The sequence below is a fragment of the Scyliorhinus torazame genome, chromosome 12 (genome assembly GCF_047496885.1).
Source record: "Scyliorhinus torazame isolate Kashiwa2021f chromosome 12, sScyTor2.1, whole genome shotgun sequence".
Lineage (NCBI taxonomy): Eukaryota > Metazoa > Chordata > Chondrichthyes > Carcharhiniformes > Scyliorhinidae > Scyliorhinus > Scyliorhinus torazame.
Genome location: NC_092718.1, coordinates 132452488 through 132479020, shown reverse-complemented (window position 1 = coordinate 132479020; position 26533 = coordinate 132452488). Strand labels below are relative to the sequence as shown.

Sequence of the window (26533 nt, the reverse complement as noted above, 5' to 3'; positions counted from 1 at the left end):
GATTAAGTATAACAGTCACTCACAGAGATAGGGGGCAGTGCACAGTCACTGATTAAATATAACAGTCACTCTCAGAGATAGGGGTCAGTGCACAGTCACTGATTGAATATAACAGTCACTCTCAGAGATAGGGTTCAGCGCACAGTCACTGATTAAATATAACAGTGTCACTCTATCAGAGATGGGGGTCAGTACACAGTCACTGATTAAATATAACAGTCACTCTCAGAGATAGGGGTCAGCCACAGTCACTGATTAAATATAACAGTCACTCTCTATCAGAGATGGGGGTCAGTGCACAGTCACTGATTAAATATAACAGTCACTCTCAGAGATAGGGGTCAGTGCACAGTCACTGATTAAATATAACAGTCACTCTCTATCAGAGATGGGTCAGTGCACAGTCACTGATTAAATATAACAGTAACTCTCTATCAGAGATAGGGGTCAGTGCACAGTCACTGATTTAATATAGCAGTCACTCTCTATCATAGATAGGCGTCAGTGCGCAGTCACTGATTAAATATAACAGTCACTCTCTATCAGAGATAGGGGTCAGTGAATAGTCACTGATTAAATATAACAGTCACTCTCTATCAGAGATAGGGGGCAGTGCACACTCACTGATTAAATATAACAGTCACTCTTAGAAATAGGGGTCAGTACACAGTCACTGATTAAATATAACAGTAACTCTCAGAGATAGGGGGCAGTCCACAGTCACTGATTAAATATAACAGTCACTCTCAGAGAAGGGGGTCAGTGCACAGTCACTGATTAAATATAACAGTCACTCTCTGAGATAGGGGTCAGTGCACAGTCACTGATTGAATATAACAGTCACTCTCCAGAGAGAGGGGTCAGTGCACAGTCACTGATTAAATATAACAGTCACTCTCAGACATAGGGGTCAGCGCACAGTCACTGATTAAATATAACAGTCACTCTCTATCAGAGATGGGGGTCAGTACACAGTCACTGATTAAATATAACAATAACTCTCTATCAGAGAAGGGGGTCAGTGCACAGTCACTGATTAAATATAACAGTCACTCTCAGAGATAGGGGGCAGTCCACAGTCACTGATTAAATATAACAGTCACTCTCAGAGAAGGGGGTCAGTGCACAGTCACTGATTAAATATAACAGTCACTCTCCAGAGATAGGGGTCATTTCACAGTCACTGATTAAATATAACAGTCACTCTCAGAGATAGGGGTCAGCGCACAGTCACTGATTAAATATAACAGTCACTCTCTATCAGAGATGGGGGTCAGTGCACAGTCACTGATTAAATATAACAGTCACTCTCAGATAGGGGTCAGTGCACAGTCACTGATGAAATATAACAGTCACTCGCTATCAGAGATAGGGGTCAGTGCACAGTAACTGATTAAATATAACAGTAACTCTCTATCAGAGATAGGGGTCAGTGCACAGTCACTGATTAAATATAACAGTCACATTCTATCAGAGATAGGGGTCAGTGCACAGTGACTGATTAAATATCACAGTCACTCTCTATCAGAGATAGGGGTCAGTGCACAGTGACTGATTAAATATAACAGTCACTCTCTATCAGAGATTGGCGTCAGTGCGCAGACACTGATTAAATATAACAGTCACTCTCTATCAGAGATAGGGGTCAGTGAATAGTCACTGATTAAATATAACAGTCACTCTCTCTCAGAGATCGGGGTCAGTGCACAGTGACTGATTAAATATAACAGTCACTCACAGAGATAGGGGGCAGTGCACAGTCACTGATTAAATATAACAGTAACTCTCTATCAGAGATAGGGGTCAGTGCACAGTCACTGATTAAATATAACAGTCACTCTCTATCAGAGGTAGGGGTCAGTGCACAGTGACTGATTAAATATAACAGTCACTCTCAGAGAAGGGGGTCAGTGCACAGTCACTGATTAAATATAACAGTCACTCTCAGAGATAGGGGTCAGTGCACAGTCACTGATTAAATATAACAGTCACTCTCCAGAGATAGGGGTCAGTGCACAGTCACTGATTAAATATAACAGTCACTCTCAGAGATAGGGGTCAGCGCACAGTCACTGATTAAATATAACAGTCACTCTCGATCAGAGATGGGGGTCAGTGCACAGTCACTGATTAAAAATAACAGTCACTCTCAGATAGGGGTCAGTGCACAGTCGCTGATTAAATATAACAGTCACTCGCTATCAGAGATAGGGGTCAGTGCACAGTCACTGATTAAATATAACAGTAACTCTCTATCAGAGATAGGGGTCAATGCACAGTCACTGATTAAAGATAACAGTCACTCTCTATCAGAGAAAGGGGTCAGTGCACAGTGACTGATTAAATATAACAGTCACTCTCTATCAGAGATAGGGGTCAGTGCACAGTCCCTGATTAAATATAACAGTCACTCTCTATCAGAGATAGTCGTCAGTGCGCAGTCACTGATTAAATATAACAGTCACTCTCTATCAGAGATAGGGGTCAGTGCACAGTCACTGATTAAAAATAACAGTCACTCACAGAAAGGGGACAGCGCACAGTCACTGATTAAATATAACAGTCACTCTCTATCAGAGATGGCGGTCAGTACACAGTCACTGATTAAATATAACAGTAACTCTCTATCAGAGAAGGGGGTCAGTGCACAGTCACTGATTAAATATAACAGTCACTCTCAGAGAAGGGGATCAGTGCACAGTCACTGATTAAATATAACAGTCACTCTCAGAGAAGGGGGTCAGTGCACAGTCACTGATTAAATATAACAGTAACTCTCTATCAGAGATAGGGGTCAGTGCACAGTCACTGATTAAATATAACAGTCACTCTCAGAGAAGGGGGTCAGTGCACAGTCACTGATTAAATATAACAGTCACTCTCTATCAGAGACGGGTCAGTGCACGGTCACTGATTAAATATAACAGTAACTCTCTATCAGAGATAGGGGTCAGTGCACAGTCACTGATTAAATATAACAGTCACTCTCTATCAGAGATAGGGGTCAGTGCACAGTCACTGATTTAATATAGCAGTCACTCTCTATCAGAGATAGGCGTCAGTGCGCAGTCACTGATTAAATATAACAGTCACTCTCTATCAGAGATAGGGGTCAGTGAATAGTCACTGATTAAATATAACAGTCACTCTCTCTCAGAGATAGGGGTCAGTGCACAGTCACTGATTAAGTATAACAGTCACTCACAGAGATAGGGGGCAGTGCACAGTCACTGATTAAATATAACAGTCACTCTCAGAGATAGGGGTCAGTACACAGTCACTGATTAAATATAACAGTAACTCTCTATCAGAGATAGGGGTCAGTGCACAGTCACTGATTAAATATAACAGTAACTCTCAGGGATAGGGGGCAGTCCACAGTCACTGATTAAGTATAACAGTCACTCACAGAGATAGGGGGCAGTGCACAGTCACTGATTAAATATAACAGTCACTCTCAGAGATAGGGGTCAGTGCACAGTCACTGATTGAATATAACAGTCACTCTCAGAGATAGGGTTCAGCGCACAGTCACTGATTAAATATAACAGTGTCACTCTATCAGAGATGGGGGTCAGTACACAGTCACTGATTAAATATAACAGTCACTCTCAGAGATAGGGGTCAGCGCACAGTCACTGATTAAATATAACAGTCACTCTCTATCAGAGATGGGGGTCAGTGCACAGTCACTGATTAAATATAACAGTCACTCTCAGAGATAGGGGTCAGTGCACAGTCACTGATTAAATATAACAGTCACTCTCTATCAGAGATGGGTCAGTGCACAGTCACTGATTAAATATAACAGTAACTCTCTATCAGAGATAGGGGTCAGTGCACAGTCACTGATTTAATATAGCAGTCACTCTCTATCATAGATAGGCGTCAGTGCGCAGTCACTGATTAAATATAACAGTCACTCTCTATCAGTGATAGGGGTCAGTGAATAGTCACTGATTAAATATAACAGTCACTCTCTATCAGAGATAGGGGGCAGTGCACACTCACTGATTAAATATAACAGTCACTCTTAGAAATAGGGGTCAGTACACAGTCACTGATTAAATATAACAGTAACTCTCAGAGATAGGGGGCAGTCCACAGTCACTGATTAAATATAACAGTCACTCTCAGAGAAGGGGGTCAGTGCACAGTCACTGATTAAATATAACAGTCACTCTCTGAGATAGGGGTCAGTGCACAGTCACTGATTGAATATAACAGTCACTCTCCAGAGAGAGGGGTCAGTGCACAGTCACTGATTAAATATAACAGTCACTCTCAGACATAGGGGTCAGCGCACAGTCACTGATTAAATATAACAGTCACTCTCTATCAGAGATGGGGGTCAGTACACAGTCACTGATTAAATATAACAATAACTCTCTATCAGAGAAGGGGGTCAGTGCACAGTCACTGATTAAATATAACAGTCACTCTCAGAGATAGGGGGCAGTCCACAGTCACTGATTAAATATAACAGTCACTCTCAGAGAAGGGGGTCAGTGCACAGTCACTGATTAAATATAACAGTCACTCTCCAGAGATAGGGGTCATTTCACAGTCACTGATTAAATATAACAGTCACTCTCAGAGATAGGGGTCAGCGCACAGTCACTGATTAAATATAACAGTCACTCTCTATCAGAGATGGGGGTCAGTGCACAGTCACTGATTAAATATAACAGTCACTCTCAGATAGGGGTCAGTGCACAGTCACTGATGAAATATAACAGTCACTCGCTATCAGAGATAGGGGTCAGTGCACAGTAACTGATTAAATATAACAGTAACTCTCTATCAGAGATAGGGGTCAGTGCACAGTCACTGATTAAATATAACAGTCACATTCTATCAGAGATAGGGGTCAGTGCACAGTGACTGATTAAATATCACAGTCACTCTCTATCAGAGATAGGGGTCAGTGCACAGTGACTGATTAAATATAACAGTCACTCTCTATCAGAGATTGGCGTCAGTGCGCAGACACTGATTAAATATAACAGTCACTCTCTATCAGAGATAGGGGTCAGTGAATAGTCACTGATTAAATATAACAGTCACTCTCTCTCAGAGATCGGGGTCAGTGCACAGTGACTGATTAAATATAACAGTCACTCACAGAGATAGGGGGCAGTGCACAGTCACTGATTAAATATAACAGTAACTCTCTATCAGAGATAGGGGTCAGTGCACAGTCACTGATTAAATATAACAGTCACTCTCTATCAGAGGTAGGGGTCAGTGCACAGTGACTGATTAAATATAACAGTCACTCTCTATCAGAGATAGGGGTCAGTGCACAGTGACTGATTTAATATAGCAGTCACTCTCTATCAGAGATAGGCGACAGTGCGCAGTCACTGATTAAATATAACAGTCACTCTCTATCAGAGATAGGGGTCAGTGCACAGTCACTGATTAAATATAACAGTAACTCTATCAGAGATAGGGGTCAGTGCACAGTCACTGATTAAATATAACAGTAACTCTCAGAGAAGGGGGTCAGTGCACAGTCACTGATTAAATATAACAGTCACTCTCAGAGATAGGGGTCAGTGCACAGTCACTGATTGAATATAACAGTCACTCTCCAGAGATAGGGGTCAGTGCACAGTCACTGATTAAATATAACAGTCACTCTCAGAGATAGGGGTCAGCGCACAGTCACTGATTAAATATAACAGTCACTCTCTATCAGAGATGGGGGTCAGTACACAGTCACTGATTAAATATAACAGTAACTCTCTATCAGAGAAGGGGGTCAGTGCACAGTCACTGATTAAATATAACAGTCACTCTCAGAGATAGGGGGCAGTCCACAGTCACTGATTAAATATAACAGTCACTCTCAGAGAAGGGGGTCAGTGCACAGTCACTGATTAAATATAACAGTCACTCTCAGAGATAGGGGTCAGTGCACAGTCACTGATTAAATATAACAGTCACTCTCCAGAGATAGGGGTCAGTGCACAGTCACTGATTAAATATAACAGTCACTCTCAGAGATAGGGGTCAGCGCACAGTCACTGATTAAATATAACAGTCACTCTCTATCAGAGATGGGGGTCAGTGCACAGTCACTGATTAAATATAACAGTCACTCTCAGATAGGGGTCAGTGCACAGTCACTGATTAAATATAACAGCGACTCCTCCATCAGAGAGAGGAGTCAGTGCATAGTCACAGATTGAATATAACAGTGAGTCCTCCATCAGAGGGTGGAGTTGGTGCATAGTCACAGATTGAATATAACAGCGGCTCCTCCATCAGAGAGAGGAGTCAGTGCATAGTCACAGATTGAATATAACAGTGAGTCCTCCATCGAGAGAGGAGTCAGTGCATAGTCAGTGATTAAATATAACAGCGACTCCTCCATCAGAGGGTGGAGTTGGTGCATAGTCACAGATTGAATATAACAGTGACTCCTCCATCAGAGAGTGGAGTCCGTGCATAGTCACAGATTGAATATAACAGTGATTCCTCCATCAGAGAGAGGTGTCAGTGCAGTCAGTGATTAAATATAACAGTGAGTCCTCCATCGAGAAAGGAGTCAGTGCATAGTCAGTGATTAAATATAACAGCGACTCCTCCATCAGAGGGTGGAGTTGGTGCATAGTCACAGATTGAATATAACAGCGGCTCCTCCATCAGAGAGAGGAGTCAGTGCAGTCAGTGATTAAATATAACAGTGAGTACTCCATCAGAGAGAGGGGATCAGTGCATAGTCACATATTAACTGTAACAGTGATTCCTCTATCAGAACGAATTGAGGGCATGGTCACAGATTAAATATAACCGTGACTCCTCTATCAGAGAGAGGAGTCAGTGCATAGTCACTGATTAAATATAACAGTGACTCCTCTATCCGAGAGCGGAGTCAGTGCGTAGTCATTGATTAAATATAACAGTGACTCCTCCATCAGAGAGAGGAGATCAGTGCATAGTCACATATTAACTGTAACAGTGATTCCTCTATCAGAACGAATTGAGGGCATGGTCACAGATTAAATATAACAGTGACTGTTCTTTCAGAGTGAGGAATCCGCTCTCCTCGATCTGAGGGAGGAGTCAGTGCATAGTCATTGGTTGAATATTACAATGACATCTCTATCAGAGAGAGGAACCAGTGCAGAGGCATAGTCACAGATTAAATATAGCAGTGACTCCCTCATCAAGAGAGAGGAGTCAGTACATAGTCACAGTGTAAGTTAACGGCAACTCCTCTGTCAGAAAGAGGAACCAATGCATTGTCAATTATTAAATATATCTGTAGTAGGCCTATCAGAGGGAATAGTCAGTGCGTAGTCACAGACGGCGGCACTGTTGCACAGTGGTTAACTCTGCTGTCTCAATGTGTCGGGTTTAATTCGGACCTTAGGTGACTAAATTATTAAATACGAAGTCTTACAACACCAGGTTAAAGTCCAACAGGTTTGTTTCGATGTCACTAGCTTTCGGAGCGCTGCTCCTTCCTCAGGTGAATGAAGAGGTATGTTCCAGAAACATATATATAGACAGATTCATACGCTGCAGAAAAGGATGTCCCGAAGCGTGGTACATTGGCGAGACCATGCAGACGCTGCGACAACGAATGAACGGACATCGCGCGACAATCACCAGGCAGGAATGTTCCCTTCCAGTCGGGGAACACTTCAGCAGTCAAGGGCATTCAGCCTCTGATCTCCGGGTAAGCGCTCTCCAAGGCGGCCTTCAGGACGCGCAACAACGCTGAATCGCCGAGCAGAAGCTTATAGCCAAGTTCCGCACACATGAGTGCGGCCTCAACCGGGACCTGGGATTCATGTCGCATTACATTCATCCCCCACCATCTGGCCTGCAAAATCCTACCAACTGTCCTGGCTTGACACAATTCACACCTCTTTAACCTGGGGTTACCCCATTTCTGGATCTGTAAAGATTTAATCACCTGCTAATGCTCGCATTCCAAGCATTGTCTGGCATCTTTGAATCTGTCTCTATATATGTTTCTGGAACATACCTCTTCATTCACCTGAGGAAGGAGCAGCGCTCCGAAAGCTAGTGACATCGAAACAAACCTGTTGGACTTTAACCTGGTGTTATAAGACTTCGTATTGTGCTCACCCCAGTTCAACGCCGGCATCTCCACATCATAAATTATTAAATACAGCAGAGACTCCTCTATATGAGAGAAGAACAAGCCCCTCAATTCTCCCTTTTCCTGGGCTGGTTTTCTTGAGTGTACTGTTAGTTGCGGGTGGAGAGGCTGTGTAATACATGCAGCAAAGTTCAAGAATCATTGTGCCGAAATCAAAGTGGAATAATATTTCTTTTGCAGCGAAAGCAAATTACTTTGTCACACCGCAGTCCCTCAGAAGAGAGAAATTGCCATTGCTGGTCTCACAGTTTGGCAGAGGATCTTTCATTGTCTCCTCAGAGCCGGAAAACAGCACCAGGGTAAGACCGCATCCTTTCACAGTCAAAGTGGTGTTCGGTTTCACAAAATGGGATTGCTTCAGACATTCCTTCTGTGTTCGTGGTATTGCCCTTTCCTCACTCACCAAGTCCCACTGATGCGTTGTGCTGATGGGATTCCCCATCGTGTCCGCGCTCTCCTGATCCCCTGTCGCTTCCCCTATCCTGTTCGGGTTGGTGCTTTCCCTCTCTCCCGTTCTTTGCTGTAGGAAAGAGATGATTCCAGGCTGAACGGAGGGTCATTCGGGATGAGTGAGTGCTTCAGGGTATAGCAGCTGAATGAAGGGTTGTTGAGGAGTAACTGGAGGTTGGTAGTGTTTAGGGGTGAGTGGAGAGGAGCTTGGGGGTTTATGAAGGTAGCTTTCGTCTGTGTTGGATGGTGTTTCCTGGAATGTTGAACACGCAGGGTGAGTGCTCGGAACTGAATCTGATTCGCCACATCGAAGATCCGGCAGACCTGAATCTTTGGAGCTTCCACACCAATCAGAGAGAATGCTGCTCTGTCAATCAATTGACCCAAGACACCTTGGTTGATAATTATCCCATTGCAGCCTCTGGGATCTTGCTATGTGCAATTCAGCCATTGTATTTCCTGCATGAAAAGGGTGACTAAATTTGCAGATGCTTTGGAATGTCATGAGATGCAGTATTAGCACAGGTTTATGAGCTCTCACAGTTCTGCAGGATATTTTTGGAAGAATCAAATGAAAGCTGAGTTCAAGGAATGCGATTTAGGGGCCATCTTATTTAATGAAAGGAGAAGAAGCTGCAAGGTTTTCTACTGAAATCTCAAGGATCAGATCTCGGCTCTTAAATACATGGCTCCAATGGCGGGGCAATTAATCTGCTGATGCACAAGAGACTAGAACTGGAAGGAAGCAGAGATCTCACTAGGTTTTAGATCTGGCCGAGTTACAGAGCTCGAGGTTAGGTGGCCACACCGGATTTTGAACATAAAGCGATTGCTATTGAGCTGGAGGAGATTGCTAAGATAGAGAGGTGGGACCACAGAGAGAGTTGAACACAAGACTATGGCCATAGAGCTGGGGAATATGACCGAGATAAAAGAATAAGCCACGGAGGGAATTGAACTAAGGCGATGGCTGTAGAAATAGAGAGGGTGAGGCCACGGAGGGAGCTGAGATGATAACGTTGGACCTGGGGGATATTACTGAGAGAGGGTGAGGCCACGGAGGGAGCTGAGATGATAACGTTGGACCTGGGGGATATTACTGAGAGAGGGTGAGGCCATGGAGGGAGTTGAATCAGAGATGATTTTCTAAGGCTAAAGTGGAGCGATAAGCTCAGGTTTACAGAGCATGCAAGCTTCTCCGTGCAAACATACAGGACTCCCACCCCCCTATTCCGCACTGACCTCTCAAATTAATAGGCATTCCTTCGAGTCGGTGTAAAATTGTCACAGTCTTTTCTGTCCTCTCCTCACAGATTTTGGCATCATCCAAAGACGTCTATAAGGTAAATTGAAAATCTGCAATCGTCTCGTTCGTGTTGGAAACTGTTTAAACCCTTCGCCTTGATATGATCCAGGGAAATCTGTACTGGGGCCTTCGATCCTTCCTGAGCTATGAGGCGTCCAGATCTGATCGCAGTATCGTTGATGGGGTGGAACCTGAATGCTGTCCAGCTGTCGTCTCATTTCCACCCTTTCAACTCCAGTCTTCAAGGCAATTTATTTAAATTGGGTGGTTTTGCAGAAATCTGGGGCCCAGAGTGGCTGGGTGCCCTGGGACATGAACCACAAAAAGTACAGTTAGGAAGGCAGATTAATCTTGTTACTCATCACAAGGGAAATAAAATATAAAAGTTGGGGTGTTTTGCTCCAATTGTACAGGGTATTGGTGGGACCATGTCTGGAGTATTGTGTACAGTTTTTATCCTTCCTATTTAAGAAAGGACATACACACATGAGAAACTATTCAGAAAAGGTTGACTCAACTGATCCCTTCAGCGAGGGGGTTATCCTTCAAGGAAAGCTTGGGCCGGCTGGGTCTTTAACCATTGGAGTTTAGAAGAATGAGGTAGTGATCTGATTGAAACATAACCGATCCTGAGGGGAATTGACGATGAATGCGGAAAGGAGGTTGGAGGTTTCCCCTTGTGGGAGAGACCAGAACTAGATGGCGTGACACAGTTTAAGAAGGTATGGGGCGGGGGGGGGGGGGCGGGTTCCCAGGCTATTGGACATCCCTGGGTTTTGGATTTGGATTTGGATTTGTTTATTGTTACGTGTACCGAGGTACAGTGAAAGGTATTGTTCTGCGTACAGTTCAGACAGATCATTCCGTACATGAAAAAAAAATACATAGGGCAAACATGAATGCTCAATGTAAATACATTGACACAGGCATCGGGTGAAGCACATAGGAGTGCCGTACTACTCAGTAGAGAAGTTGTGTGAAGAGATCAGATCAGTCCAGAAGAGAGTCATTTAGGAAGCTGGTAACAGCGGGGAAGAAGCTGTTTTTGAATATGTTAGTAAGTGTTCTCAGACCTGCTGAGATGGAATAAGTTGGAAGAGGGAATAAGTTGGGTGGGAGGGGTCTTTGATTATGCTGCCCGCTTTCCCAATGTAGTGGGCGGTGTAGACAGAATCAATGGATGGGAGGCAGGTTTGTGTGATGGACTGGGCTGTGTTCACGACCTTGGCCCGAGCAGTTGCCATTCCAGGCTGTGATGCAGCCAGATACGGTGCTTTCTATGGTGCATCTGTAAAAGTTGGTAAGAGTCAATGTGGACCTTCCAAATTTCTTTAGATTCCTGAGAAAGTATAGACGCTGTTGTACTTTCTTGGTCGTAGCGTCGATGTGGGTGAACCAGGACAGATTGTTGGTGATGTGCACACCTAGGAATTTGAAGCTGTCAACCATCTCCACCTCGGTCCCATTGATGCAGGCAGGGGTGTGTACGATACTTTACTTCCTGAAGTCAATGACCAGCTCTTTAGTTTTGCTGGCATTGAGGGAGAGATTGCTGTTGTGACACCACTCCACTAGGTTCTCTATCTAGTTACCTCTCATTCTGGTCCCTCCCACGAGGTGACTAGGTGGTTTGGGGCAGGATAGAATGACAACCTGGCTCTCTCTCTCTGGCACCCGGGAACCTTGGCACTGCTAGCCTGGCACCAAGGTGCCTGCGTGGGACTGCCAGGCTGGCAGGGGCATTGCCAGGGTGCCCAGCTGACCCTGCCAAAGGTCGAGGTCTGAGGGGGGCCATGCCCGTTAAAGTCAGGATGAGATGGGTGGGGGGGGGGGGGGGGGGGGGGGATGATAGTAAAAAATCGCAGCATGCTGCTCTGCAGAGGGACCTGGGTGTCCTTGTACATGAATCACAAAAAGTTGGTTTGCAGGTGCAGCAGATTAAGAAGGCAAATGGAATTTTGTCCTTCTTTACTCGAGGGATGGAGCTTAAAAACAGGGTAGTTATGTTGCAGCTGTATAGGATGTTGGTGAGACCAAACCTGGAGTACTGTGTACAGTTTTGGTCTTACTTGAGAAAGGATGTACTGGCACTGGAGGGTGTGCAGAGGCAATTCCGGTTGATTCCGGAGTTGAGAGGATTGGCTTTTGAGGAGACTGTGTAGACTGGGACTATACTCATTGGTATTTAGAAGAATGAGGGTGCATCTGATAGAAACATATACAATTATGAAGGGAATAATTACGATAGAAACAGGCAGGTTGTTTCCACTGGTGGGTGAAACTAGAACTAGGGCGCATAGCCTCAAAATAGGGGGTAGCAGATTTTGGACTGAGGAGGAACTTCTTCACTCAAAGGGTTGTAAATCTGTGGAATTCCCTGCCCACTGAAGCAATTGAGACTAACTAGTTGAATGTTTTTAAAGCAAAGACAGATAGATTTTTCAACAGTAAAGCAATTAAGGGTTATGGTGTTCAGGCTGGAAAGTGGAGCTGAGTCCACAAAAGATCAGCCATGATCTCATTGAATGGTGGGGCAGGCTCGAGGGGCCAGATAGCCTACTCCTGCTCCTGGTTCTTAGGAAGGGCGGGGCAGGGCGGATGAAGGATGGGTATGAAGGGGCCTCATAAAAGTTGGTGGGTTGCGGGGTGAGAGTCCCAAAAGTGGGGTGGGGGTCCCAAAAGAGGGAGGGGAGGGAGAAGGGGGGAAAGGCCTGGGCGATCTGATAGCAGGGTGTCTTTGTGGGCGGGTGGGGTAGGGTAATGCTCATGTGTGTGGGGTGTGACATTGTCCATGGGTGGGGGGGGTGAGAACTCTCAGGCTGACTTGGAGATCGGGGCATCCATTTAAAATGGTGGCCTGATCTCTGAGGAGGCAATCTGGCCAGCAAATTCAGCTCCTCACTGCTGAAAAAGTGTGGGCTTGACAGGGGGGAAACTCCCAAAGGCCCATAAAAATGGCTGTGTGGGTGAATGCTGGTGTGGATCTCACCGAAATAGTCGGCGATAAGCATCCGGCCAAACCCACCCAAAATGACACTTACAAACGTTTTCGTTGAATTTCTTCCGAGGAGAAATTTATTTTTCCTCATAGTGTGGTGAACCTGTGGAACCTCCTTTCACCACAGAGTCAGGATCATTGAAAATTTTGATTGACATGTCAAAGGGTTTATGGAGGGTCAGGAAGGAAAGTGGAGTTGGGGGCCACGATTTTATCAGTCGCGACCTTATTGAACGGTAGAGCAGGGTGAGGGTCGAATGACCTCCTCCTGCTCCTAATTCAGATGTTTGGATTCTGTTGGCCTTTCGAGTTAATTTTGCTCCCTGTCGGTTAAGTTCTGATGAGCTGTGCTCCTCCACGTTTCCAGGCTGCGAGATGAAGCCCTGCTGCAGTGCAATTGAACACCCAAACAAATCATCTCGCACCAAAAAGACTGTTTGACCCTTATACCTGTGGCAGCCCTCTGGTAGAATGTGCAATAAGCCCCAATCCCTGGCATTATTCTGTAGTCACTCTGATCCCGACCATCTCAGCTGGCCTCTCTACTGCCAACGCTTTATCACTGCATTAAAAACAGAAAATACAGCTTAAACCCATCTGGTCTGGCAGCACCTGTGGAGAGAGAAACAGCTAACACTTTGAGAACTGTGGAGAGGGATAGAGAAGGTGGAGCAGAATAAATGGTATAGAGATAGATGGGAGCAAAGATCGTGGTCTAGACACGGCATGAGGAATGCGGGCGGGCAGTTGGTTGGCTGGGATGTTAATATTTTGCTGTGTTTATTCTTCACGTTGTTAAGGTGTTGAGATGGGTTGATGACTGAGGTGTTTGAATAGGGTCGTTTCCGCTGTTCTGTTTTTTAAAAAGATTTTCCTCCTTCATGGGCTTAGTAGTTGCTGGGACACCGTGGGGGCGATGGGGGATCTTTCCTCAGTTTAAGGCCTTTGTTTATTATTGGTGGGAATGAGAATCGGGTGAGAAACATGCTTGGGCGGATATGAAGGCGATGGTTGAGGAACAGGTGGTGCAATTTTCTTGTCAAATGGCCTGATTTATATTACAAGAACACTTGTAGCTAAAGCTATAAATGATTTATTAACATTAACTGTGGGTCAAATAACAGATGAATAATAGCATGAACATGCACAAACAACCTCTCTCTCCCAGCTGTCCAGTCAGTCTGAGGTCACCTGACTCTAATATTCACTTATACACTAATGAGAATCCTAGTGGTCAGTCGGTGAATTATAACACAACCATGATATCACTATATTCCCTTTCCTTTGAAGGAATAAATTAATACATTATCATCAGTATATTTGCATGTGATATCATTAGTCTGTGAGTCTCAACAGTATTAATTTTTAGAAAAAATTTAAAACTGGGTCAACAAAAATATATATGTACAATTAGTCCAAATTGAGTCAATCAGGTTTTCTTCTGACTCTGGTTAACCTTCTCAAAGCTTGACTTTGCTGCTCAGAACTTGTAGATTCAATGTTCTCCATGATATTCTCATGCTCAGGAACTGCTGAACTAGCTGACACTGCAGCTGAAGTTGATTCATAGAATCATAGAATTTGCAGTGTAGAAGGAGACCATTCGGCCTATTTAGTCCGCAACGACCTTCCTAAAGAACACCCGAACCCAGGCCCAATCGTCCATCTTGCAAACCCCTATCGGGGCAATTTAGCATATCCAATCCACCTAACATCTTTGGACTTTGGGAGAAAACTGGAGCACCCAGAGGAAACCCAGATTTGACTGTGATTTGATTCGTCATCCATCACGTTGTTGTGAAAGTTTTCTCTGGTTTTTAAGAGCATGCGACGGTTTATTCTTAAAACCAAGCCATGCGCAATGATTTCTTCTTAAAACCAAGCCTGCCTTTGTCTATACATTATAGGAATTAGGTGCTACTTCAAGTACAATGGCTTTTCTCGACCAATTGCCTGAATCTTCTATTCTCACAATGTCATCACTATTTGGGCGACACGGTGGCACAAGTGACTAGCACTGTGGCTTCACAGCGCCAGGGTCCCAGGTTCGACTCCCCGCTGGGTCACTGTCTGTGTGGAGTCTGCACGTTCTCCCCGTGTCTGCGTGAGTTTCCTCAGGATGCTTTGGTTTACTCCCACAGTCCAAAGACGTGCAGGTTAGGTGGATTGGCCATGCTAAATTGCCCTTAGTGTCCAAAAGGGGTTATTGGGTTACGGGGATAGGGTGGAAGTGAGAGCTTAAGTGGGTCGGTGCAGACTCGATGGGCCGAATGGCCTCCTTCTGCACTGTATATCCTATATATTCAGAGGTAATGTTCGGGACACTATCATAGAACTGCTTTTGTTTTGCTTTAAATGTTTTGCATTTCCTGCAGTACCATTACATTCTCCTCCTTTTCCAAGTATGGAAGTGTGGTACGCAACCTTCTATTCAGGAGTAACTCTGCTGGCGATCTACCATGTGACAATGGTAGTGCTTTGTAACTCAATAGTGCGAGATATGGATCAGATTGGCTGTCCATTGCTTTCTGTAATGATTGTTTTGCAATCTGTACGCTTTTTTGTGGTTAAGATCTTTTGGGTTCATGCCTATACGAGCATCACCATTTTTTTGTTTCACACATACCATGGAATTTACCCCCTTGGCAGGTTCTTCTACTTGATAACTGGTGGTTTCGTATCTGAAAGTGGTGGTAGGGTAGAAATGAGATTGACATGCAGATCTACATCTTCAGAAATTTCACTGCTAATAGTTTGTATCGGTGCTTTAGATAATGCATCTTTAAATTGTATCTCGCTGGCGAATGGTAGTGCACTAAAATCAGTGAACGCATCACTGAATTTGCTGATCGATGTTCTCGGAAACATTGAAATGTTGATCCAATCCTTTGTGGATACTATATTCCAACTGCTCTAGACATATTTCTTCAAAGGACTGATCACCGAATAATGAATCCAAGCCCTCGGAAACAATACAGAATGGAATGGAATAAACTGTGTTCTTCACCACCACGCTCGGGTCACCAGCACCATAACGTTTAATGCTTGAACCATTATGATTTCTCAGATATATTTTGTGATTTCTTCTAATCAACTGAATTTTTAGATTTTTAAAACATCAGTCATGCTGATTAAATTGGCTTTGGCACCAATATCTAACTTCAATTGGACCACTGTACCATTCTCTTCAAGTGGTAGCAGCCATATGTCTTCAGCAACTGCATTTATTTTAAATGGAGTATCAGGTTGCATTTTTTAAGTGCTGGAGAATTTTACCAAAAAATTCTTCTTTGTTATTACTCCAACAAACAACGACGTTTCATCACTGGAGACTGTGTCTTCCTCTGTGCTGACTGATCTGGGGCTGAGCTTAGAGTAACAATTCTGAGCAAAATGATTTTTTCCCTTTGCATCTGGAACAGAACTTGCCAATCGCCTTAATTTGTGTCTTTGACCCCATCTTTTACACAGAACTAATTTGTTCTGATCTTTAATCTGTTTGTTGGTGTGCGAGGAGCTGCAGAAATTTACCCGCATTTTTTTTAAAGTTTCCTGCCTTTTTGGAAAAAGGGCGGAAACCGGAGTGCTTTCCTCCAAGAAGACGCCGCTATTACTGAGAAACGTTTCAGAATGCTGTGCTGCTAGCTCGTGAGCCTGACAGATCTTAACTGTTGTTCCAAAGACAACTCCGAATCCCTCAGCAACCGCTCCCTCAGCAACCGCTCCCTCAGCAACCGCTCCCTCAGCAACCGCTCCCTCAGCTTATTCTCATTCACACCAAACACAATCTGGTCCCGAATCATGGAAGATTCCACCGCAGAATAATTACAGGTTTTAGCTTTTAACTTTAAATCAGTGATAAAATGATCTATGGACTCTTCTGTAAATGTGATCTAAACACATAGCATTCATAAACTTCATTCTTTCTGGGGGTGCAATGTCCATCAAATCTTCTAATTACTTTACATTTTTTAAAAACTATTTTCATCATTTGCAAATTTAAACATATTAAACACAGCAATTGCTTTGGGCGATGCGACTGTTAGGATCATCGCTACCTTATGTAAACCTGTTGATCTCCTAAATTTACTGCAGTAAGAAACTGATTAAATTGTTGTCTAAACACACGGCAGTTGCTGTCCACATTACCATGAAATCTGAGACTCATTTGTTGCCTTCAACGACTCCCTATTGTTAATTCTGGCCGCCTTCAAAATCTTCAAATCTCTGTGGACCTCGTGGCAGGCTTCACTTGATGATGTGTTTAATACCATCCAGTCCTGGTACCATGTAATGTTCTTGTTGGATAGTGTTGCTCTTATTAGCCTTAGTTTTATTAGCTCTAATTCTGTCACCTTTGCTCACGAGTCGCCAGGTATCTTTCTGATACCGCCACGTGGTTCAAGCTCAAGTAATGATTAATAAGACAGCACACCGCTTAGTAAATGTTAAATCAACGATCATTTATTATATACAGCAATAAATACTTACACAATAATACTACCTCTAGCCTATTACCTACCACTAAAGGCCAATACTTAACTTTGGTGATGGCCCACCAGGTCAGGGAAACAAATGGGTTATCGAATTGGGTCTGGCCTGCGGGATTCAAAAAGGCTGGTACGGGTCGATAGTCTGGAACACCTCTCTGGTAGCGATCGCTGGAGTAACACTTACTTGTTACTCTGGACCACTGGGAGCTCTTCCGGGGCAGGTGTGACCTGTATAAGAAGGACGGGTTGCATCTAAACCGGAGAGGCATAAATATCCTGGCCGCGAGGTTTGCTAGTGTCACACGGGAGGGTTTAAACTAGTATGGCAGGGGGGTGGGCACGGGAGCAATAGGTCAGAAGGTGAGAGCATTGAGGGAGAACTAGGGAATAGGGACAGTGTGGCTCTGAGGCAGAGCAGACGGGGAGATGTTGCTGAACACAGCGGGTCTGGTGGCCTGAAGTGCATATGTTTTAATGCAAGGAGCATTACGGGTAAGCAAATGAACTTAGAGCTTGGATTAGTACTTGGAACTATGATGTTGTTGCCATGACAGAGACCTGGTTGAGGGAAGGGCAGGATTGGCAGCTAAACGTTCCAGGATTTAGATGTTTCAGGCGGGATAGAGGGGGATGTAAAAGGGCAGGCGGAGTTGCGCTACTTGTTCGGGAGAATATCACAGCTGAACTGCGAGAGGACACCTCAGAGGGCAGTGAGGCTATATGGGTAGAGATCAGGAATAAGAAGGGTGCAGTCACAATGTTGGGGGTATACTACAGGCCTCCCAACAGCCAGCAGGAGATAGAGGAGCAGATAGGTAGACAGATTTTGGAAAAGAGTAAAAACAACAGGGTTGTGGTGATGGGAGACTTCAACTTCCCCAATATTGACTGGGACTCACTTAGTGCCAGGGGCTTAGACGGGGCGGAGTTTGTAAGGAGCATCCAGGAGGGCTTCTTAAAACAATATGTAGACAGTCCAACTAGGGAAGGGGCGGTACTGGACCTGGTATTGGGGAATGAGCCCGGCCAGGTGGTAGATGTTTCAGTAGGGGAGCATTTCGGTAACAGTGACCACAATTCAGTAAGTTTTAAAGTACTGGTGGACAAGGATAAGAGTGGTCCGAGGATGAATGTGCTAAATTGGGGGAAGGCTAATTATAACAATATTAGGCGGGAACTGAAGAACATAGATTGGGGGCGGATGTTTGAGGGCAAATCAACATCTGACATGTGGGAGGCCTTCAAGTGGCAGTTGAAAGGAATACAGGACCGGTATGTTCCTGTGAGGAAGAAAGATAAATACGGCAATTTTCGGGAACCTTGGATGACGAGTGATATTGTAGGCCTCGTCAAAAAGAAAAAGGAGGCATTTGTCAGGGCTAAAAGGCTGGGAACAGACGAAGCCTGTGTGGAATATAAGGAAAGTAGGAAGGAGGGCTAGAAGGGGTCACGAAAAGTCATTGGCAAATAGGGTTAAGGAAAATCCCAAGGCTTTTTACACGTACATAAAAAGCAAGAGGGTAGCCAGGTGGCAAGGTGGATACAGAACTGGCTAGGCCATAGAAGGCAGAGAGTAGCAATGGAAGGATGCTTTTCTCATTGGAGGGCTGTGACCAGTGGTGTTCCACAGGGATCAGTGCTGGGACCTTTGCTCTTTGTAGTATATATAAATGATTTGGAGGAAAATGTAACTGGTCTGATTAGTAAGTTTGCAGACGACACAAAGGTTGGTGGAATTGCGGATAGCGATGAGGACTGTCGGAGGATACAGCAGGATTTAGATTGTTTGGAGACTTGAGCGGAGAGATGGCAGATGGAGTTTAATCCGGACAAATGTGAGGTAATGCATTTTGGAAGGTCTAATGCAGGTAGGGAATATACAGTGAATGGTAGAACCCTCAAGAGTATTGAAAGTCAAAGAGATCTAGGAGTACAGGTCCACAGGTCATTGAAAGGGGCAACACAGGTGGAGAAGGTAGTCAAGAAGGCATACGGCATGCTTGCCTTCATTGGCCGGGGCATTGAGTATAAGAATTGGCAAGTCATGTTGCAGCTGTATAGAACCTTAGTTAGGCCACACTTGGAGTATAGTGTTCAATTCTGGTCACCACACTACCTGAAGGATGTGGAGGCTTTAGAGCGGGTGCAGAAGAGATTTACCAGAATGTTGCCTGGTATGGAGGGCATTAGCTATGAGGAGCGGTTGAATAAACTCGGTTTGTTCTCACTGGAACGAAGGAGGTTGAGGGGAGACCTGATAGAGGTATACAAAATTATGAGGGGCATAGACAGAGTGGATAGTCAGAGGCTTTTCCCCAGGGTAGAGGGGTCAATTACTAGGGGGCATAGGTTTAAGGTGAGAGGGGTAAGGTTTAGAGTAGATGTACGAGGCAAGTTTTTTACGCAGAGGGTAGTGGGTGCCTGGAACTCGCCACCGGAGGAGGTGGTGGAAGCAGGGATGGTAGTGACATTTAAGGGGCATCTTGACAAATACATGAATAGGATGGGAATAGAGGGATACGGACCCAGGAAGTGTAGAAGATTGTAGTTTAGTCGGGCAGCATGGTCGGCACGGGCTTGGAGGGCCGAAGGGCCTGTTTCTGTGCTGTACATTTCTTTGTTCTTTCTTTGTTCTTTCTTTGTTCTTTGTTGATATTTATGCCTCTGCAGTTTAGATGCAACCCATCCTTCTTATATAGGTCACACCTGCCCCGGAAGAGCTCCCAGTGGTCCAGATAACGGAAACCCTCCCTCCTACACCAGCTGTTTAGCCACGTGTTTAGCTGCTCTATCTTCCTATTTCTAGCCTCACTGGCACGTGGCACAGGGGGTAATCCCGAGATTACAACCCTTGAGGTCCTGTCTAGAGAACCTCTCGGGGGGAAAAGCAGCAGCAGCCAAATTCGTAGCACCACGTCTTGTTCTGCTACAGAGGGAAAGAGTAAAAAGTGTGAGAATGCACAAGTTATAGGGATTTCATTGTAAGGGGACTAGATAGGCGTTCCTATGGTCGCAAACGAGACTCCAAGATGGGATGTTGCTTCCCTGGTGCTAAGGTCAAGGATGTCTTGGAGCAGTTGCAGGATATTCTGTAGGGGGAAGACGAACAGCCAGTGGTTGTGGTGCACATTGGTACCAACGACATAGGTAAAGAAAGGGATGAGATCCTAGAAGCAGAATACAGGGAGTTCAGAAGTTGAGAACATAGAACATAGAACATTACAGCGCAGTACAGGCCCTTTGGCCCTCGATGTTGCGTCAACCTGTGAAATCACTCTAAAGCCCATCTAAGTCAGGCCTCAAAAGGTAGTGATCTCAGGATTACTGCCAGTGCCACGTGCTAGTCAGAGTAGAAATAATAGGATGTATCGGATGAATACGTGGCTAAAGAGATGGTGTGAGGGGGAGGGTTTCAGATTTCTGGGGCATTGGGACAGGTTTGGGGGAGGCGGGACCTGTTCAAACTGGACAGGTTGCACCTGGGCAGGACCGGAACTGATGTCCCGGCGGGTGTACTTGTTAGAGCGGTTGGAGAGGGTTTAAACTAATATGTGGAGATGCCGGCGTTGGACTGGGGTGAGCACAGTAAGAAGTCTTACAACACCAGGTTAAAGTCCAACAGGTTTGTTTCGATGTCACTAGCTTTCGGAGTGCTCCGAAAGCTAGTGACATCGAAACAAACCTGTTGGACTTTAACCTGGTGTTGTAAGACTTCATACTATTAAACTAATATGGCTAGGGGATGGGATTCAGAGCAGGGGGAATCAAGAACAAGAGAAAAAGAAAGAAAGGAGAATAAGAAAAGTGATAGACAGAGAAATCAAGGGCCTGTATCAGATAATAACACTGTAAAAAATAGCAGGGACGAGACAGGTAATGTTGTGATTTGTTTGTGAAATAGTATTGTACATATTTAGCAATGCGACCTCCAACCAGCTGGCGGCGTCCGACATCGATCACGTAGCGTGGGACACTGGCCAGTTGGTAGTATGTTGTACAACAGGACTGTCGCACATAGGGTAGTTCTAGGAGAGTTCACGGAACTCAAATAGTATCCTCGTCTGTTAAGTATTCTGTATGTTATCTTCCCACGTGTTCAGCAATAAATCAGCATTCTGGTTAAGTTACCAGGTGTTCTGTGTGCTTCATTGCAACGGCACACGGTCGCAGAACACAACATGGTACCAGGTGTACAGAACTTCTAAACGTAACAACAAAAAAGACGAGGCGAGATAGGCCAAAGAATGAAAAGAGAAGATTTTTCCACTGAGGGTGAACTCCGGCTATCTGCAACTCAACACAGTAAACAATGGTAAAGTTAGAGATGGAAGGTTTAAAGGCACCCCACCAGCTTCAGTTCTCAGGTAACGTAGAAAACATTGACGTGCTTTTCAGCAGCAATTCGGATTCGATATTGCAGCCTCTGACCTGCAGGCACAACCTAACGAGGAGTATTGCGTTGCTGCTCACGGTCGCAGGAACTCGAGCAACACAACTATACAATGCCTTCGCCTGTGACAGCGAAGAGAGAGCAAGAGCTTTGATGAGGAGATAAAGTACTTCGATCGGTATTGATCTCGGGGGAGGGGGGGGGGGTGGCGGGGGGAAAGAAGCATTTGAACCTGGCATATTTAGTACGAGTACCCAGAAAGAAGAGCTTCAATCAGAAAACCATATCAAAATGTGTCATGCAAGTGAGTGGGCTGCACAGCAGACAAGCACGCTCAACAAAAAACATTTTGCCGCCAACATGGAAGAAGACGCTGGCGCCATAAGCACTGTGACGCAGTCGAAAAAGAAATGTGGTCTCAGTGCAGGAGGCCATTTTAAACGCTGACAGAAGCTGCCATCATATGCCGGAAATGTGGCAATCAACATGGCCCATGACAATGCCCAGCATATGGAAACGTATGTTCCAGGTGTGGCCGTACAAATCACTTTTTGCGTCCCAAGTGGACCAAATCAGAGCAGTTAACGCAGTTGATGAGATGCCCCTGAAAGAAGACTCTACAACCACCTGGGTGGGCTAATTCCCCAATACAGATCCAGTACGGACCCTCCACCAGCTGAACTATCTACTTATTGCTTCAAGAAGCTGTCCTGGATACACCTTACAAACTCTGCCCCATTCAAACCCCCAGCACTAAGTGAGCCCCAGTCAACATAGCAGAAGTTAAAATCACAACAGAACAACCCAGTTGCTTACACATCTTTCCAAAATCTGTCTACATATCAGCCACTTTATCTCCTGCTGGTTGTTGGGAGGCCTGCAGTAAAGCCCCAATATTGTGACTACACCCTATTCCTGAGCTCTACCTGTATTGCCTCATTCCATGAGTCCTCCAAGGTGTCCTTCCACAGGACAGATGTGATATTCTCCTGAACCAGTAATGCAACTCCCCCACCTCAGGGCAGCATGGCAACACATTGGTTAGCACTGCTGCTTCACAGCGCCAGGGACCCGGGTTCGATTCCCGGCTTGGGTCGCTGTCTTGCAGAGTCTGCACGTTCTCCCCGTGTCTGCGTGGGTTTTCTCCCACAAGTCCCCAAAGACCCACCCTGTTTACTCACTCTTCCAACTTCTTCCATCGGGTAGGAGATACAAAAGTGCTTGTTAGGTGAATTGGACATTCTGAATTCTCCCTCAGGGAAACAGGTGCCGGAGTGTGGCAACTAGGGGCTTTTCACAGGAACTTCATTGCAGTGTTAATGTAAGCCTACCTGCGACACTAATAAAGATTATTATTACTTTTACATCCCTCTTTATCCTGCCTGAAGCATGTAAATCCTGGAATGGATCGTTCCGGGTGCGGCGATGACCAGCTGAGTCGCACGTTTCGGCAGCTCCCTGTGAAACGGACTTTTGGGCTCTTGATAGGAGCCCCAACGGCAATTTTAACGGCTGAAAACACCGTGCGGTAAACCAGAAGGGTGTTCCCCCTGGACACGGATGGAAAAAGGAGAGGAAAGTGGCCGGATTGCAGCGGATCCTTTGGAACAACGGCAAGGAAGGCAAGCAGAAACCAAGATGGCGTCGGAAGGTGGCAGTTTCATATGGGGCCCTGAACAACAAGAGTTTTTGAAACGCTGCGTGGAGGAGATAAAAAAGGAAATGAAGAAAGAGTTGTTGGCCCCGATATTACAGGCGATTGAAGGGCTGAAAGAGGAACAAAAGACCCAGGAGCAGGAGCTTCGGGTCGTGAAGGCGAAAGCAGCAGAGAATGAAAACGATATACAGGGCCTGGTGGTGAAGTCGGAAATACAGGAGGCACACCAGAAACGATCTGTGGAGAGGTTGGAGGCACTGGAAAATAACGCAAGGAGGAACAACTTGAGGATTCTTGGCCTTCCTGAAGGTGTGGAGGAGGCGGACGTCGGGGCAAATGTGAGCATGATGCTGCACTCGTTAATGGGAGTGGAGGCCCCGACGGGTCCGTTGGAGGTGGAGGGAGCATACCGAGTTATGGTGCGAGGATCGAGAGCAGGAGAAGCTCCCAGAGCCATAGTGGTGAGATTTCTCCGTTTTAAGGATAGAGAAATGGTCCTTAGATGTGCGAAGAAAACTCGGTGTAGTAAATGGGAGAACGCGGTGATTCGCGTCTATCAAGATTGGAGTGCGGAGGTGGCGAGAAGGAGGGCGAGCTTTAATCGGGCCAAAGCGGTACTTCACAAAAAAAAGATAAAGTTTGGAATGCTGCAACCGGCAAGACTGTGGGTCACATATCAAGGGAGGCACCACTACTTTGAGACGGCGGATGAAGCGTGGACTTTTATTGTAGAAGAAAAATTGGAATGATTGGACTACGAAAATGAACGTTTGGACAAAGTGGTGGGACGAGTGGGGGGGGGGGCGAAGAGGGATTGTATGATTAATCCTGCGGTATGGTAACTTTTCTTTCTCCCACAGGTGGTGATGGGGGAGGTGGGGAGGGAGAGGAGATGGGGCGTTGGCCATGGGAGGCGGGGCCGAGGGAGAGGCGCGGGCTTGGTTCCCGCGCTATGATAATTATGGCGGGAATAGAGAAGCAGGAAGGAGGGGGCGCCGCACGGGGCGAGCCGTGATCACGGGGGGAAGCCGAGGTCAGCCAGAGTTTGCTGACTTCTGGGAGCAACATGGGGGGAGTAATTACGCTAGCGGGGGGTCTAGCGGGGGGGGGGGGGGGAGGGGGGAATTACTGGGTTGCTGCTGCTGGGGAAAGGGGGGAGTGGGTACGGGAAAGGATGGGCGGGGGGGCACCGTCTGGGAGAAATACAGCTGCGTGGGAACTGGGCGAGAAGCTGGAAAAAGATGATGGCTAACCGGCAAGGGGGGGGGGGGGTGGGAAGCCCCCCAACTCGGCTGATCACGTGGAACGTGAGGGGGCTTAACGGGCCGATAAAGAGGGCACGAGTACTCGCACACCTTAAGAAACTTAAAGCAGATGTGGTCATGTTACAGGAAACGCACCTGAAACTGATAGATCAGGTTAGGTTGCGCAAAGGATGGGTAGGGCAGGTGTTCCATTCGGGGCTGGATGCGAAAAACAGGGGGGTGGCTATATTAGTGGGGAAGCGGGTAATGTTCGAGGCAAAGACTATAGTGGCGGATAACGGGGGCAGATACGTGATGGTGAGTGGCAAATTACAGGGAGAGATGGTGGTGTTGGTAAACGTGTATGCCCCGAATTGGGACGATGCCAATTTTATGAGGCGAATGCTAGGACGCATCCCAGACCTAGAGACCGGAAAGCTGATAATGGGGGAGACTTTAACACGGTGTTGGAACCAAGGCTGGATAGGTCGAAGTCCAGGACTGGTAGGAGGCCGGCAGCAGCCAAGGTGCTTAAGGATTTTATGGAGCAGATGGGAGGGGTGGACCCGTGGAGATTCAGTAGACCTAGGAGTAAGGAGTTCTCGTTTTTCTCCTATGTCCATAAAGTCTATTCACGCATAGACTTTTTTGTGTTGGGTAGGGCATTGATCCCGAGGGTGAGGGGAACGGAATATACGGCTATAGCCATTTCGGATCATGCCCCACACTGGGTAGACTTGGAGATAGGGGAGGAAACAAGAGGGCGTCCACCCTGGAGAATGGACATGGGACTAATGGCGGATGAGGGGGTGTGCTTAAGGGTGAGGGGATGCATTGAAAAGTACTTGGAACTCAATGACAATGGGGAGGTTCAGGTGGGAGTGGTCTGGGAGGCGTTGAAGGCGGTGGTTAGGGGGGAGCTGATATCAATAAGGACACATAAAGGGAAGCAGGAGAGTAAGGAACGGGAGCGGTTGTTGCAAGAACTTTTGAGGGTGGACAGACAGTATGCGGAAGCACTGGAGGAGGGACTGTATAGGGAAAGGCAAAGGCTGCATGTGGAATTTGACTTGCTGACCACAGGCACTGCAGAGGCACAATGGAGGAAGGCGCAGGGTGTACAGTATGAATATGGAGAGAAGGCGAGCAGATTGCTGGCACACCAATTGAGGAAAAGGGGAGCAGCGAGGGAAATAGGGGGGGTGAGAGACGAAGATGGAGAGACGGAGCGGGGAGCGGAGAGAGTGAATGAAGTGTTTAAGACATTTTATAAAAAATTGTATGAAGCTCAACCCCCGGATGGGAGGGAGAGAATGATGGAGTTTTTGGATCGGCTGGAAATTCCCAAGGTGGAAGAGCAGGAAAGGATGGGATTGGGAGCACAGATCACGGTAGAAGAAGTGGTGAAAGGAATTAGGAACATGCAGACGGGAAAGGCTCCGGGACCGGACGGATTCCCAGTTGAATTTTACAGAAAATATTTGGACTTGCTCGCCCCGCTACTGACGAGGACCTTTAACGAGGCAAAGGAAAGGGGACAACTGCCCCCGACTATGTCAGAAGCAACGATATCGCTTCTTTTAAAGAAGGAAAAGGATCCGCTACAATGCGGGTCCTACAGACCAATCTCCCTCCTCAATGTAGATGCCAAGGTCTTGGCCAAGGTAATGGCAATGAGAATAGAGGAATGGGTCCCGGGGGTGGTTCATGAGGACCAAACTGGGTTTGTGAAGGGGAGACAGCTGAACACGAACATACGGAGGTTGTTAGGGGTAATGATGATGGCCCCACCAGAGGGTGAAACGGAGATAGTAGTGGCGATGGATGCCGAGAAAGCATTTGATAGAGTGGA

General features: G+C 46.0%; 1 protein-coding gene across 2 annotated transcripts in view; it reads left to right on the top strand.

Annotated features, from left to right (window-relative positions):
- The window catches only part of LOC140386607 (tectonic-3-like), an 894865-nt gene that overhangs the window by 417923 nt on the left and 450409 nt on the right, over positions 1-26533 (top strand). For both annotated transcript variants that reach the window (XM_072469084.1, XM_072469083.1), the window contains exons 4-5: positions 8324-8442; positions 9907-9936. In XM_072469084.1, the coding sequence (XP_072325185.1) occupies positions 8324-8442; positions 9907-9936 (149 nt within the window). The remainder of the gene's footprint in view (positions 1-8323; positions 8443-9906; positions 9937-26533) is intronic.